Source organism: Euprymna scolopes, chromosome 26 (genome assembly GCF_053919585.1).
Source record: "Euprymna scolopes isolate OS-2025 chromosome 26, ASM5391958v1, whole genome shotgun sequence".
Lineage (NCBI taxonomy): Eukaryota > Metazoa > Mollusca > Cephalopoda > Sepiida > Sepiolidae > Euprymna > Euprymna scolopes.
In genome coordinates this window covers 16,724,322-16,739,735 of record NC_136507.1, presented here as the reverse complement: position 1 = coordinate 16,739,735, position 15,414 = coordinate 16,724,322, and the positions used below count along the sequence as shown (strand labels likewise).

At 35.1% G+C, this 15,414-nt stretch overlaps 1 protein-coding gene across 1 annotated transcript in view; it reads left to right on the top strand.

Moving 5' to 3' along the window:
- Nucleotides 1-15,414, top strand: part of LOC145247929 (complement C3-like) — a 210,974-nt gene that overhangs the window by 92,919 nt on the left and 102,641 nt on the right. Inside the window, exons 20-22 of the mRNA XM_080109568.1 lie at nucleotides 3,092-3,304; nucleotides 5,757-5,871; nucleotides 15,185-15,286. Of these exons, the coding sequence (XP_079965694.1) occupies nucleotides 3,092-3,304; nucleotides 5,757-5,871; nucleotides 15,185-15,286 (430 nt within the window). The remainder of the gene's footprint in view (nucleotides 1-3,091; nucleotides 3,305-5,756; nucleotides 5,872-15,184; nucleotides 15,287-15,414) is intronic.

Genomic DNA, 15,414 nt, shown 5'->3' with positions numbered 1-15,414 from the left:
ACGCGGAAACCCTGGCTCGCGCACCGCCAGGAAGAGCAATTCCGCGCAGGGCCGGTCCAGCCACCCTGGTCCTCACTTTCCTAAGGAATGGTTCCAGCGCGAGGACATACAGCAAGGGCGACAACGGACACCCCTGTCGCACCGACCGAGAAACCGCGAACGGCGCCGACCGCACCCCGTTGACCTGCACAACTGCCGTCGGCCGAGCGTACAAAATGGAAATCCATCTGCAGAAGCCGGATCCAAATCCGGCGGTCTCTAAAACAGCCATCAGGAAACGATGATCCACCCTATCAAACGCCTTGGACTGATCCAAATTAATCAGCGCGGCTTCAGTGTCGTCTTCTAAATTTTCTATGACTGTACGTATCAAATGCAAATTATTTTGAATTGATCTTCCCTTCACAGCGTAATTCTGATCCGGTTCGACCAAGTCAGCGATAACAATCTGCAAACGATTCGCCAGAACTCGGGCCAGGATTTTTAAATCCGTATTCAGCAACGTGATTGGCCTAAAATCATCTATCCCCCCAACATGTGTGTCGTTCTTCTTCAGAAGTGTGACCACTCCTTTGGTAACCTGACTCGGGATAGATCCCGTGTCAAACCAGTGGTTAAACACACCCGTCAGAATCGGAACAAACATGTGCGACATCCTCAAGTAAAGTTCGTAGGGTAGTCCATCCAGTCCTGGTGATCTGTTATAGGCGACCTGCTTCATAGCAGCTATGACCTCACACTCTGTAACCCGACCATCGCAACCAGCCGCTCGGGCCGCCTCCAGGCGGGGCGAGCCAGCCAAATAGTTGCCAAACTCCTGGACGCGGAGCCTGGACAGCTGCGCAAAGAGATCTTCAAAGTGCACTCAAAACCGCTCGCAAATCCCCCGAGCCGACACTAAGGAGTCCCCTTCCGGGCTCTGAATTTTACGAATGTAGTTATCCGATTTGCGCCCGAGCGAATAGACTCGTTCGGCTTTGTCAACATTCACAGCTTCGTTGGGCATCTTTTTAATTCTAGCCCTAACTACCTGGCCCTGATATCGCTCGCTAGCCAAACGACTCAGATCCGCCTTAGCTAACCCTATTTCTAGGGAATCCCCCCCAGCCACCGCCCGGGATAGTCTATCCTCTAGACGCTTCTCTGCCTTGGCCCTATCTAGCACGAGGCGTTGGCCATATTTGACAGAGAAGTCTCTAATACTAGATTTGGCGTTTACACACCACTTACTCCCGGTAACCGCCCCCACTAATCCCTTCTGTATGTGTTTAGTTAGCCTTTCCCGAAAGTCACCTATCTCCAGTAGGGAGGTATTTAACTTCCAGTACCCAGCTAACTTGGGGTTGCTATCTAAGTCTAACCTGGCCACAAGTAGTTTGTGGTCAGAGTGGCCTAACCAGTGGAACGTGGGACAAGATATGTACTCTATATTGCCTCTTCTAACTAACAACCGATCCAAGTAAGTACTTGAAACGGAAGGCCTGCTAGAGAGCCATGTCCACATCTCCCACCCCGGATGATCCACCCGATACCTGTCTACCAGATCGCATCTAGCAATCAGGTCCAACAGACTGGTTTCACACCCATCCGTGCCTCTAGTCCCACCCACCTTATCTACCCTTGGATCAAGGATAGGTGCCTTTTCATTTAACTTGAGACTGAAAGGACCATAACTTTAATGTTTCTTTCAAAATATATGATTAAGAGGTTACCTCATTTGCATATTATATCAAGGAAAATCGATTTTATTAAATAGCTGTATGTTAGTTTAAGTTAAAATTAAGTTAATTAATTCAAGAGAGTTATTTAAAGTGTTCTATTTAAGATTGTTATTTTATCAACTTTAAATAATAATTACATTGATAATATATTTAATTTAATTTATTTGGAATTATTATTTACAACATCGATTTTTTTAGAAACGGGTAGAGTTATTTCTCCTGATGAGTTTTTTTCCCCGAAGTTCGTAAGATAAAAAAAAAACTCTTCCCCACATAAAATAATTTGGTAATCGCAATAAGTTTCTAGCGTGAAAAAATAATTTTATGCAGATAGAAAGATGTTTTGTTTTATTTTTAAATGTTAAAAAATAAATATTTTTGTTGGGGAAGGGGGTCCAGCGTGCGAGCAACAAAAAATGCTCAATATCCGGAGAAAAGCTTCTTCTCTTTGTATCCATTCTGCCTTAATAACTGGTGGAGAGGGTATCATCTACTTCTTTTTTGGGGCGATTACATTTACATGTTTTTATACGTTCTTTTATTTTTTTTTTTGCCCACAATGAAAATGATTAATATTCTTAGTATAGCAGGAACTTCATGTTGACACAAGCATTGTCGGGTACCCATGCTAGTATATATATATATATATATATATATATATATATATATATATATATATATATATGTATATATATATATATATATATACTAGCAATTCAGCCTGGCTTTGCTTGGGCCCTGTGTATTGTTCATAACTTAATGTGCATATGTATATATATATATTAAAAAGTTTGATTCATGTTTAAATAATCTACATCTAAAATTTCAAATGTTTAGACACGAAATTGGCAAAGGAGTTTGGTAGAGTTTTCAATGGTCAAATCGTTGAACTTTGACCCCTTGACAGCCAAATTTCTGTCCGAAAATCGATTAAAAAGATTTTCCCAAATCTCAATTCCCCTTATGTCAAATCTCAAGTCTGTAGTTAGTAGGAAAATGTATGCACACAGGCACACACACACACACAGACAATTTCAATTTTATAAATATACTAGCAGTTCTGCCCGGCTTTGCTCGGACCCTATGTACTGTTCATAAGGTTATGTGCATATGTATATATTAAAAAGTGTGAATATGTACGGTGATGAAATGAGGGAAGGAAAGAGAAAGAAAAGATCGTTTGTAGAAGGCTAAGTAATATACATATGGCATTAATTTGCATAGGAAGAAAGAAACTGCTATGAAAAGGACGAATTGGAAGCACGAGGTGGTTTTTCTTCATTTAATTTTTTTTTTATTCCTACTTGAAAATAAGATTTTTCAATCACTTTTAATTTTTTTATTTTTTATTTTTTTTTAATGTCATCCAGGTAAAGGTTCATTTTCATGAAACGAAAGGTATTTGTTCTCATGCTGCCCCCCAAAAACCTTTCACTGTTAAACTGAACATTCTTGCCCAGGATATTGGAGTGGCAAAATTAGTCATCGTCCCCCTCAGAGCTGGCAATTTCACGATCCATATCGAGGTTTATGAAGTGGAGAGTAATACCTTGGAAATTATTGAGAAAGTTCTTCATGTTAAGGTAAGTTTTTTTTTTTTGTGTGTCACTGTTCACGAAAGCAGGCAATGCAAAACAACAGAGTATAAAATCAACTTTACAATCTAGTGGGAAGTGATTTCTTCTCTTCCCTGCAACTCCTTTTCTCGCAAAAGAGTCTTTCTTTACTCAATCATTATTTCTTGGCGAGTGCTGGACTGAGCTTAAATCTCGGATTGCTCTCTGTAAAATGCTTAAAGAAAGAACTTGTTTAGCTACAAAAACTGGAAAGAAGCTTCTTTTCTTCCTTTGTGCATCTATAACCAAACGGAACCTACCAGGGCTGCTCAGGCATTTTTTGTGGGCCGAAGTATGCTTGTACTACTGTGCTGGTTTTTTTCAAAAGTATACATGGCCTTGTGCATAATCTTTTGGGGAGGAGGTAATAAAATTTTTATTAGTGTTTCAATTCCATACTGAAGTCAATGACGTAATAATTAAACACAAAGACATTTTACACACATATGCAATTCCTAATTATATCAGACCATATATTTTGGGCAGAGAGAAAGAGATAGAGAGAGAGACAGACAGACAGACAGACAGACAGACATTCTTGGCATTCAAAGTGTCAAACGACTTTTTATAGAATTTTGTTTACCAATTTATTTTATTCTGTATTTAAAACACATACGCACACGCACACACACACACACGATATGATTTGGGAATCTTAGGAAGGACGACCCCCGGGGTGCTTGGGGTATTGCAGTGAATGAGAACTGTAGCAAGGATCAAGCATAGACTAGCAAAGATACAGTGACGAGGATGACCATAGACACCCCACTCGCTAATTTTTGAGTGGCCTTGTGCCTAATTTTTTATTTATTACTGTTTTGTTGTAAACTTTTCAGATTAAATAAAAAATATATAACTCAAAGTCTAGTATCTGTTCTTCAGATGTTGCACTTCAATTTCTTGTTCTCTCTCAGTAGAGGAAGAAATTTTTCATGACTGAGACAACTTTTAATTTTTGTTCCGTTTCTCCATGTTAAAAAACGACCCTGGTGTCTAACTCTGTCCCGTGGGGAGGCATTGTAAAAAAGGCACTACTAACTCATTAATTTGGTTGTCCTAAAAACTTGTTTAAATTGAATGTACTTTTGTATAGATTAACTTTTTAATTATTTTTGATAATTTCTTTCTCTTCCAACAATTTTTATATGAAAATAGCTCCGGACAAAGCATGAAGCTACTTAATGAAAGAGCTAAAAAAAAATACCGCTTCAAGGTCAAAAGCTAACCAACGATAAATGTTATAATATAGATAAATTCTGACCTAGAAAACAGAAATTTTCTCCCTTTGTCAGAAACTTTGTCAGGGAATGTGAGGACTAAAGGACAAAATAAAGAAAGCAAAAGTTATGTGGCTGGCAAAAGTAAACCAAAAGTCTATTGTCTACTCTTCTATTTACTAGAATGTATTGATAGAAGTAAAGTGTGTTACAGAAAGTTTACATCTGATACTGTGGCTATGGCTACCACCAATGAATATCATCATGACTGTTATGACACTTAGTTGTACAACTCTATTTCTGGAAGAGTCCATCTACACTCAAAATAGGGTAGATACTAGTGTTGGGACGGTTAATTGGAATCAGAATTGGGAATCAGAAAAATCGGAAGATTTGGGGATATTGGAATCGGAAAAATTGCTCTTGATTTTCCTTGAATGAAATCTTTTTGGTATGACTTATTTACAAAGCTGAATATAACCATTTTGGAAGATATAACCTTTTTTTTTTTATTGAATGAAACTTCTCAAAGTGAAGATGACGGTTCAAATGCAAGCTAGATAAAATCATCTGAGGAGTCTTTAGCTTGGTGACCCCTTGTCTAATCGGTGTAGAATTTTTCACACAATTTCAGAAAGACAAAATAAGCATATTATTTGGATTCTTCAGACTACTGTTCTCACCTTAAGTGTTATTTTCACAACGTTTCGGCTGATGTATCCTCCAATCTTCATCAGGTATATCTTGTCGAACTTGGAAATTTTTCCATCAAACTCAGGAATCTGCATCGAATTTTGAATGGAACCCTTTATTTAATCCATGGGGGTAACATGTTCTTGTTCCATCAGCCATGACTGAGTAAAAGTCCTAAGTAAATCGCAATTTTGAGTGTTGTCCACACTGAGGGTTGAACTTTCCACCCCCAGAAGAGTATAACTTTACAACTGAATTTTACCAAGTACTGTGATCACTATGCTATGAGTCCGTTTGAAATTCCATGCAGATTCTTGAGTTTGACAGAAAGATTCCTGTGTTTGACAAGATATACCTGAAGAAGGTCGGAGGTTACATCGACCAAAACATTGTGAAAATAACACTCAAGATGAGAACAGTAGTCCAAAGAATCCAAAGAATACGAATAATAAATCTGCATCTAAAAAATTCCGAGACAAAATAAGCAGACGATTTTTTTTTCTTTTCAGTATGAAGGAGTGAAGAAACGAAAAAGTCTGTCTTTGATGCTAGATCCATCTGGCATTTATTCTCGCCACACACGCATCCGGCGCCACCTCTTTACTGATGTCACAATTCCTAAAAGTGAGTTTAAAATTTTTTTGTTACTTTTTTTACTTCAACTCTTAGATGCCAGAAAGCCTTCTATTCTAATAGTTTCTTCTCTCAGACTGCTAGACTTTGGAATTTCCTCCCTGTTTCCTGCTTCTCTAACTGTACTAACCTGCAGAAGTTTAAATGTACCTATTTACACTACCTCCCCACGGGACAGAGTTAGACACCAGGGTCGTTTTCTAACGTGGAGAAAAGGTACAAAAATAAAAATTGTCTCAGTCGTGAAGGATTTCTCCCCCACAGAAAGAGAACGAGAAATGGAAGTGCCGCATCTGAAGAACAGATACTACACTTTGATCTTGGCCAAAAGGCCAAGTAATCTGCTGTATCTGATAACATATCCTCTTTCTGCATTAAAGCAGTAAGAGTAGTCTCCCCTTTGTATTATTTGGATTCTTTAAACTACTGTTCTTATCTTGAGTGTTATTTTCACAACGTTTCAGTCGATGTAACCATCAACCTTCTTCAGGTGTATCTTGTCAAACAAAGGTATCTTTATGTCAAACTGAAATATGCAAGGACTCGTGCCATAATGGATAAAATACTAAATAAAATTAATTTCTAAGTGATAGTCTTCTGAAGATTGAAGGTTCAATCTGCAGCAGGTGAACTCTTGGGGGAAACTTTCTATTGAACTTAGGAATCTGCACGGAATTTTTAACCTAAACCTGTGGTATAGTGGATAGTGCTTGCTAAAATTCATTTGTAAAAGTTACACTTCTGGAGGTTGAAGGTTCAATCCTCAGTATGGGCAATACTCAAAATATGATTGCGAATGACTTAGGCTTTGTTGATGTCACAATTCCTAAAAGTGAGTTTATTTTTTTTTTTTATTATTTCCTGTTTCCTGCTTCTCTAACTGTACTAACCTACAGAAGTTTAAATGTAACATAAGCTGACATCTCGCTGCTTAACTCCCCTGTTAGATATGGTCCCAAATGGTAGCCACTTACGTCCAAGGGAGCTTAAGAATTACATAGTCCAAAGAAAATAGATATATATTCCTCCTAATGTCAGTTGGAAGTTCAGGAGTTCTTGAACTGAGGACTTCCGAAGGAAGGAGAGAGAATGCAAATGGCTTCCAGGAAAAAAAATAGTGAGAATACAAATGGCTCTTCAGAGAATTTCTCTAGCTATTGTCTAGAGAAACTAAAACACCATTCTTTGCTTTTAAATGAAGATTTTTTTTTAATTCAACATTATTCTAAAAAAAAAGAAAATTATAAATCTAATGGTTTTGGAGACGGATGTCTAGATTCTGCCAAAATGAAAACATTTTAGCTTTTTTAAATGTTTCTCAGAAAATACTGAAGTTTATTTTGTTTTATTTTTATTTTTTATTTTTTCTGGATGAATGCACAATTTCTCATGTCTGTGTGTAAAAAACTGGTTGATTCAACTCTAGATGAAATGAAACTTTTACCAGTTTTCCAGCTAACTGATTGGTCAGCATCTGCACTATGTAATTGTTAATTATACAATTAAAAGTTATTTTTTATAAATCTCCTACCTTCTTCAGATGTATCTTGTTAATGTCACAATTCCTGAAAATGAGTTTAAAATTTTTTTTTTTTATTTACTCGTCAATTGCAGGCTTATTTGGATTCTTTAAACTATTGTTCTCATCTTGAGTGTTATTTTCACAACGTTTCAGTCGATGTAACCTCCAACCTTCTTCAGGTGTATCCTGTCAAACACAGGTATCTTTATGTCGAACTCTGAAATATGCAAGGACCCCTGGCGTAACGGATAACATACTAAATAAAATTCAGTTCCTTAGAACTTGATAGTCCTCTAGAGATTGAAGGTTCAATCAACAGCAGGTGAACTTGGGGAAACTTTTTGTTGAACTTGGGAATCTGCACGTAATTTCGAACATAACCTGTGGCATAGTGGATGGAATGCTTGGTAAAATTCAGTCGTAAAGTTACACTTCTGGAGGTTGAAGTTTCAATCCATAGTGTGGGAAACTCTCAAAATGTGATTGCGACTGAATTAGACTTCTGTCCAGTAATGGCTGACAGAATGAGAGCATGCTACCTCCTGGATTAAATAAAGGGTTCTGTTCAAAATTCTGTACAGATTCCCGAGTTCAACAGAAAGATTCCGAAGTTTGACAGAAAAATTCCAGAGCTCGATAAGATACACCTGAAGAAGGCCGGAGGTTACATTGACCAAAACGTAAAAATAACATAAAAGATGAGAAAATTAGTCAGAAGAATCTAAATAATACAAATAATCAATCCTCATCTAAAAAATTCAGAAATGTAGTCTACCCCCCCTTTTTTTTAACTCATCAATTTTATATATATGAAGCAATAAGTCCAATTTCCTCAAATTGAAAAATTAGACTCCCAATTTCTAAAAGTGAATTTGTTTTTACCTTATTTTTTCGCTTAAACTGTTTTAAAGCAACAAGAGTAGTCTCCCCTTTATAAACTCTCCAGTTTCATATATATTAGCTCAGTGCAAAAGTTTTTACCGATTTCAAAGTTCATCTTGCAAATGAAAAAAAAAATGTATTTTTCTTTTTTTTAAATCTTTATTCATAACAATAACGATTTCTCCTCTCTATAACTTGAGTCCATCAATCAACGAGCTTATAAAATTCTAACTCATGATCAATCTCTTCTCGTGATATTAACGTAAAATCATATAAATGGTTTTGTAATCCTCAAAATAAGTGATTATCATAGTCTCGCTGTAGTCACAGCAAGATCTACTCAAATAGAATAATGGTGCACAGCCCCAACTGTAAAACCCAGTTGCGCACGCAGCTGTTTAAAGTTCGTTTCAACTGCGCACACATCGCCTTTCTACACCCACGCAAATTCGGCGGGCATATAAACTAAACTCAGCCTTTTCACGCGGACGTTTTTTGAAAGCATCTTACGTCACAAAGATGTTGTTTTTTTCATCCAATTGCATTACAAAGAAAACAAATTTCAAAAATATTTTTTTCCGACAGTGCTTGTGGAGGGGATTCGAAATCTATAAATAGGCCATTTTGCAGCAAATCCAAAGAGTCGACCCCCAACCAGCATGCTGTAGACATCATCATCGACTCTGTCCACGGGACGTTAAATGCACGTGCAACCGATAATTAATTTTCCACAGAAATTGACTTTTTACCCTTTTCCATCTCTTTGCTAAAGTAAGTGATGGACTTTTATGTTGTTTAATTCTTCCTAAAAACGGACTGGTTATTTTTTAACGGAGAACTTTTACTTTTCTACCTCATTTCAGTTTATTACCTCAGTCGCAGGAAGAGAATCAATTAAGAAAAAAAACTTTCTTGTCTTCTTTGTTCACTTATTTACAATTTAAAAACCATAAAATTTGAATTAAATTTATTCTCTGTTTTCGGTCATCTTTGTTTGATTGTTCAACTCCATTTCACCCCCATTTATCATAATTTTTATTTCCATTTGTTGTCATGCAACATGATAATCCAAAAAAGCTAAGTGAGGGGAATATGCAAGATGTGGCAAGAGTTCCCAACCAAATTCTCCTAGGAGATCTTTGGTCAATAGTGTTGTGTGAGGATGAGCATTATCATGATGGAAGCTGACTTCCTTTTCTATTGACTAAAGAAGGTCACTTTCTGGTCAACATGGGTGAGAATATTGCAGAAAACATATGGGTGATGCTTTAATAATCTGAAACAAAAAGTTAAGAATTAATTCTAGTGATATGTTTAAGTTATAATAATATTCATAATATAAATTACAATGGTTTTAAATGACTCTTCTAAAAGGGTCATTTCAACAGTAATGCCTCCTATTTTTTATTCTGCCTGAATGGATCAGAGGGGATTGCAAATTGCATGGCTCTGATAACTGAACTTATGTACTTTGTTACATCATCAGGTTGATAAGAAAAAAAGGAAAAAGAACGTCTTTAGGCCATGGCATTTCAAAGCCAACAGTTTCTCATCAGAAGAGGAGAAAAGTCCAGATTTATATATCTACAAAAAAAAAAACTAGCATAAGGGCATTAGAGATAAGGAGATAGAGATAAACTATAGGTATATATAGCCGTAGGACGGATGTTGATAACATAGATAGAAAAAAACAGGATAAATGGAGAGAAATGTAGAGAAACACAAAAATATGTATAATGAACAGTAAAAAAAATGTGTATACAAAAACAAAAGTAGTTAAAACTTTAGAGATTTAGCAAAGTAAAATCCGTGAAAAGTATCCAGCGAGTTGAAAAATCGTCCAGAAGGTATTAAGCTGATGGTAAAAAACATCCATGGTGAACATTCAGAATGTTCTTAGTAGAATCTTGTGGAATAGCCATTTTATATTCTTATATTAATTGCGCCATTTAATCTTGTAAGACTTCTACTATCTTGATAGGTTTATTTCATTAAATTTATGACTAACAATTTTATTTATTACTATATATATATATATATATATATATATATATATATATATATATATATATATATATATATATATATATATCAAAAATGGTAATTAGTAAAAACCTGTAGTGTTTCTGCCATTTCTTTAGATATGTGTCCATTTGTTTTCCTGTGTCTGTTATAGAGCATGGTGTCATCAGCATATATACCCATCTCACAGAGAAATTTTCAGAGAGGTCATATATGAATATTAGGAATAATAGAGGTCCAAGGATAGACCCTTGAGGCACTCCCGCATTTATATCATATTATTTAGATGTATGACTGTCGAGGACAACCTGGATTTTTCTCTTATCTAAGAAGGATTTAATTATATATTACATATATTTAATTATATATTATATATAGTATTCTTCCAGTGATACTGTATGATCTGATTTTCCTGAGAAGATCTTCATGCCATACCCTGTCAAAAGACTTAGATATATCTAGAGCTACTGCTCTACCCTCCCCTGCTTTGTCCAGTGAATGGTATATATGTTCAGAGATTGCAGTTAGGATGTCTGCTGTGGAATGGGCTTGCCTAAATCCATATTGTTGGTCAGTCAGAAGTTTAGCATCTGTAAGGTGATGGACTAGAGCTTGGTTAATTATGGACTCAAATATTTTAGCAAAAAGTGAGAGGAGGCTAATGGGGCGATAATTTACTGGGTCAGTTCTTTTGCCAGAATTCTTGAAAACTGGTACCACAGAAGCAGTTTTCCAGCAGGCAGGAAAGCAAGATTCATTAAGGCATTTGTTGTAAAGTTTGGAGAGAACTGAAGCTACTTCGACTGAGCACTTTTTTAATAGCACAGCCGGGATGAGATCAAGTCCACATGCTTTTGCAGTGTCAAGATTTCTTATGATAGCATGCACCTGAGCAGGGGTGATTTTCAGATCGTCTAGTGTGGTGTCTGTCCGCAAAGGAAAGTCAGGGAGAGGGTTGCTAAGCAGGGTCCAGTGTGGAGTTTGAGGCAAACCGACTGGCAAGCATGTTAGCCTTCTCGGTTACTGAGCAAACAACCTCATGATTGTTGGATAGTGGGGGAATTGTTGATTGCCCATTATTTACTACACTGTTGTATATTTTCCAAAAGTCACGGGTTCCTAATTTGTGTTTCGATGCGTTTTTTTTTTTGGTGGTTTCAGTAAATTCTCTCTTAGTTGTCGCTATTTCTTTCTTACAGTTATTTCTGGCTTCTATATACTTCTGTCTGTTTGAACTGGACTTATGTCGGTTAAATCTGCGGTACGCATGCTGCCTTTGCGCAATGGCAGCTGCACAAGTAGAAGTAAAGCATTGGGGAGAGTGGGGCTTGCTATAGAACTTCCGCGTGGGAACATGTGTTTAAATTGCTGCTTTGAACCATTCAGTGGTCTCATTTGTGCAATGTTCAGCAGGAAGTGAAAAGATATTTTGCCATGGGGCGTCTCTGATGAGATCCCTGATGGCTTCTCAGTCAGCATTTTTATAATATCTTGTTGTTTTGAGCAATGGCTCTTCAGTTTCGGCTCTAGAGATTAGGGTGATTTCAACTATTATCACTGCATGATCGGCATTCCCAAGTGGGTTGTGGGCATTCATTACACAATCATCGGGAACTGAGTTGAGAAACAGATCTAGAAGTGATGCGTGTTGTTCTTGCTGGTCTGGGAAACGGTTTGGAGACATAACCATCTGTGATAGGGAATGAGATATAGAGAAGTTATGTGTTGTGGTACCAGCTGCGTCTGTGTAAGTAGAAAATCCAAACCAGTTGCTGTGGTGGACATTGAAGTCAGGAAATACATGCACTTGTGCACTAGTGTTGAGGGAAAGTGCTGTATCTATGCTGTCAGAGACTTTAATAATTATGGTACAGTCCTGGGTCGAAGGAGAGCGGTAGAGAAAATAAAAGTAGCTAATGTTATGTTGCATGTTAAGTCTAAAGCACATAAAGGAGGGTGTTTCGAATATAGACTCCAAGCCCATGCATATGTCTGTCAGAGTCCTTACGGCAGAGTGGGAGATATCCGGGCATGTTAAAGTAGTTAGAGGAGATGGAGGAGTGTAAGTTAGTCTCACTTAGATAAATATATATATATATATAAGAAATAAAAGACAAGAATTCAAAGTTAAATAAAACTATTATATCGTCAGGTCAATAGAGAAGACTATATGTATGTAGCAGTAGGAAGGATGTTGAAAATGTAGGTAGAAACAAGATACAATATATGGGGTTTATAATTTAATAAATATGAATAAATTAATAAATATAAATAAATTAATAAAAAAAACAATGCCTAACCTTTAGAGAATCTGTGAAGAGTGTTCAGTGAGTAAAAAAAGAGAATATTGAGTCGATAGCAAAAAATCCAGGTTGAAAATCCGGAATTGAGGTATCTTTAATAGAATCTTGTAGATCAACAATTCACTCATTAGACTTGTTTATATATGTTTATATATACATGTTAATATATGTTTTTGTATATACATGTTTATATATGTTTTTATATATACATGTTTATATATGTTTATATATATATATACATGTTTATATATGTTTATATATATACATGTTTATATATGTATATATATACATGTTTATATGTTTATATATATGTTTATATATATATATGTTTATATACATATATTTTTATATATATCTATATATATATACATGTTTATATATGTTTATATATATATATACATGTTTATGTTTATATATATGTACATGTTTATATATGTTTATATGTATATACATATATATATGTTTATATATGTATATACATATGTTTATATATATATCCATGTTTATATATGTTTATATATATATACATGTTTATATATGTTTATATATATACATGTTTATATATGTTTATATATATACATGTTTATATATGTTTATATGCATACGTGTTTATATATGTTTATATATATTTATATACATACATGTTTATATATGTTTTTATATATACATGTTTATATATATTATATACATACATGTTTATATATGTTTATATATATGCATGTTTATATATGTTTATAAACATACATGTTTATATATGTTTATATATATACATGTTTATATATGTTTATAAACATACATGTTTATATATATATGTTTATATATATACATGTTTATATATGTTTATCATTCAAACACTACCGTGTTTGAATATATGGTTAAGTGGCAATTTTAGTCATTTAGCTTTAAAGCTTCACCGCTCATTTATTTTTCGACCAAATTTCAAACATTTATTACAGTTTATAGATCACCTTCTCAGCTATATTGTGAAAAAAAATTTTCGATTTCCGTTTAGTAAAACAAAAATTATGATGAATTGGTGTTCAAAATCGTAAAAAAACGTCAGGAGGATTCTAACCGTCTTTTTAAGTGTTATTAGGAAACAATATGGTGTTTTAGTACTTTTGTTTTTGCCTTGAGCGATACAGCAAAAAGAACATGATGACGGCATCTGGTAAGATTCCATTTTGTAAAAATCGCGATTTTTGTTACATATTCGCACATATTTGCACATTTCAAACATTTTTTACTTTCGATTGCACATGTAATACTAAACAGATTTTAATTGAAATGGTTCCTCATTTAATAATATTAAAAAAAAAAACAATATGAAACTATTTTTATACACAGTTTTTTATCGAATTATGTTTACATCATCAATCTTTACTTTTATGGTTAGGGTTAGGATATAACAAAAAAAAACAGCTTGGATTAAAATTCTGAAGATGTACTAATTTTGAATTGGCATGTATCCTATTCGAACAGTGTTACAAAAAATTCACAATCTTTTCTGCAGAAAACCATATTTGAAATCCAATCAAAAAAAAAAAAGAACTTTAATCTATGCCTGACTTGTCCATCAAGTTTCTATCAGGAATGTCCAACAGTTTCTATTTTATTACGGTTCAATGATATGCTTCAAATGTGCACTTCAGAATTTTGAACAGCCCTGTGAGTAGGAAGGGTTGCTGCATGGGGTTAACAATGGTTTCAACTCCATACACTTCAAATAACTTGTTGGAATAATTGAGGAAGGGACTTTAGTGATTGTCTCATTGGCATGTCTGATCCTTAATGGGCTTCACAATCACTGGGTTCTCCAGACTTTTATCTCAAAACAATTATCAGATTGTTTCTGAACTGATGAGGGCAATTTCAGTAAGGTTAGGGTTAGACAATCTAAGCTGTAAGGAATCTTGGCATCGTGGATAGAGCACTTGGTAAAACTTTGTTGTAAGTTACACTCTTCTGAAGGTTGAAGGTTCAATTCTCAATGTGGGCGACGCTCAAAATACAGTTGCCAATTACTTAGGATTTCTACCCAGTCATGGTTGATGGAATGAAAGCATGCTACCTCCATGGATTTAATAAAGGGTTCTGTGTGAAATTCCGTGAATTTCTAAATTCGACAGGAAGTTTCCTGAGTTTGAACGAACATTTCCTGAGTTTGACAGGAAGTTTCCTGAGTTTGATAGAAAGTTTCCTGAGTTTGATAGAAAGATTCCTGAGTTTGATAGAAAGATTCCTGAGTTTGATAGAAAGATTCCTGAGTTTGAAAGAAACATTCCTGAGTTTGAAAGAAACATTCCTGAGTTCAACAAGATACATCTGATGACAATTACATTAAACGAACTGTAAAAATAACACTGAAAATGAGGACAGTAGTCCGAAGAAGCCAAGTAATACGAATCGTCAGATTGTTCCTGATCTGAAGAGGACAATCTCAGTCATTATTCCAAACCAAAATTTCATCTGCATTATACAGTGAAACCTTGAAAAAACAAATAAAGATTAAATATTAAACTATATTCTAACCTATGTACAGCTTTGTTTTAAATAAAGACATTTCTGTTTTTAGATGAAATTTCTATTTCCCAACGAACCCAACGAATAATCATGAACCTCACGCAACCAGCAGAAGCCATCGAAGGATCAGCAAAAGGTGACATCGTCATCACCGGTAAAACCTTATTTACTCCTAAATTGATATAAACAAAAAAAAATAATAATTTCTGTTGAATGATAAATTCAGCATCAGCATCATCATTTTAGTATCTGTTTTATATATTGCCATGTTTGAAATGCCTT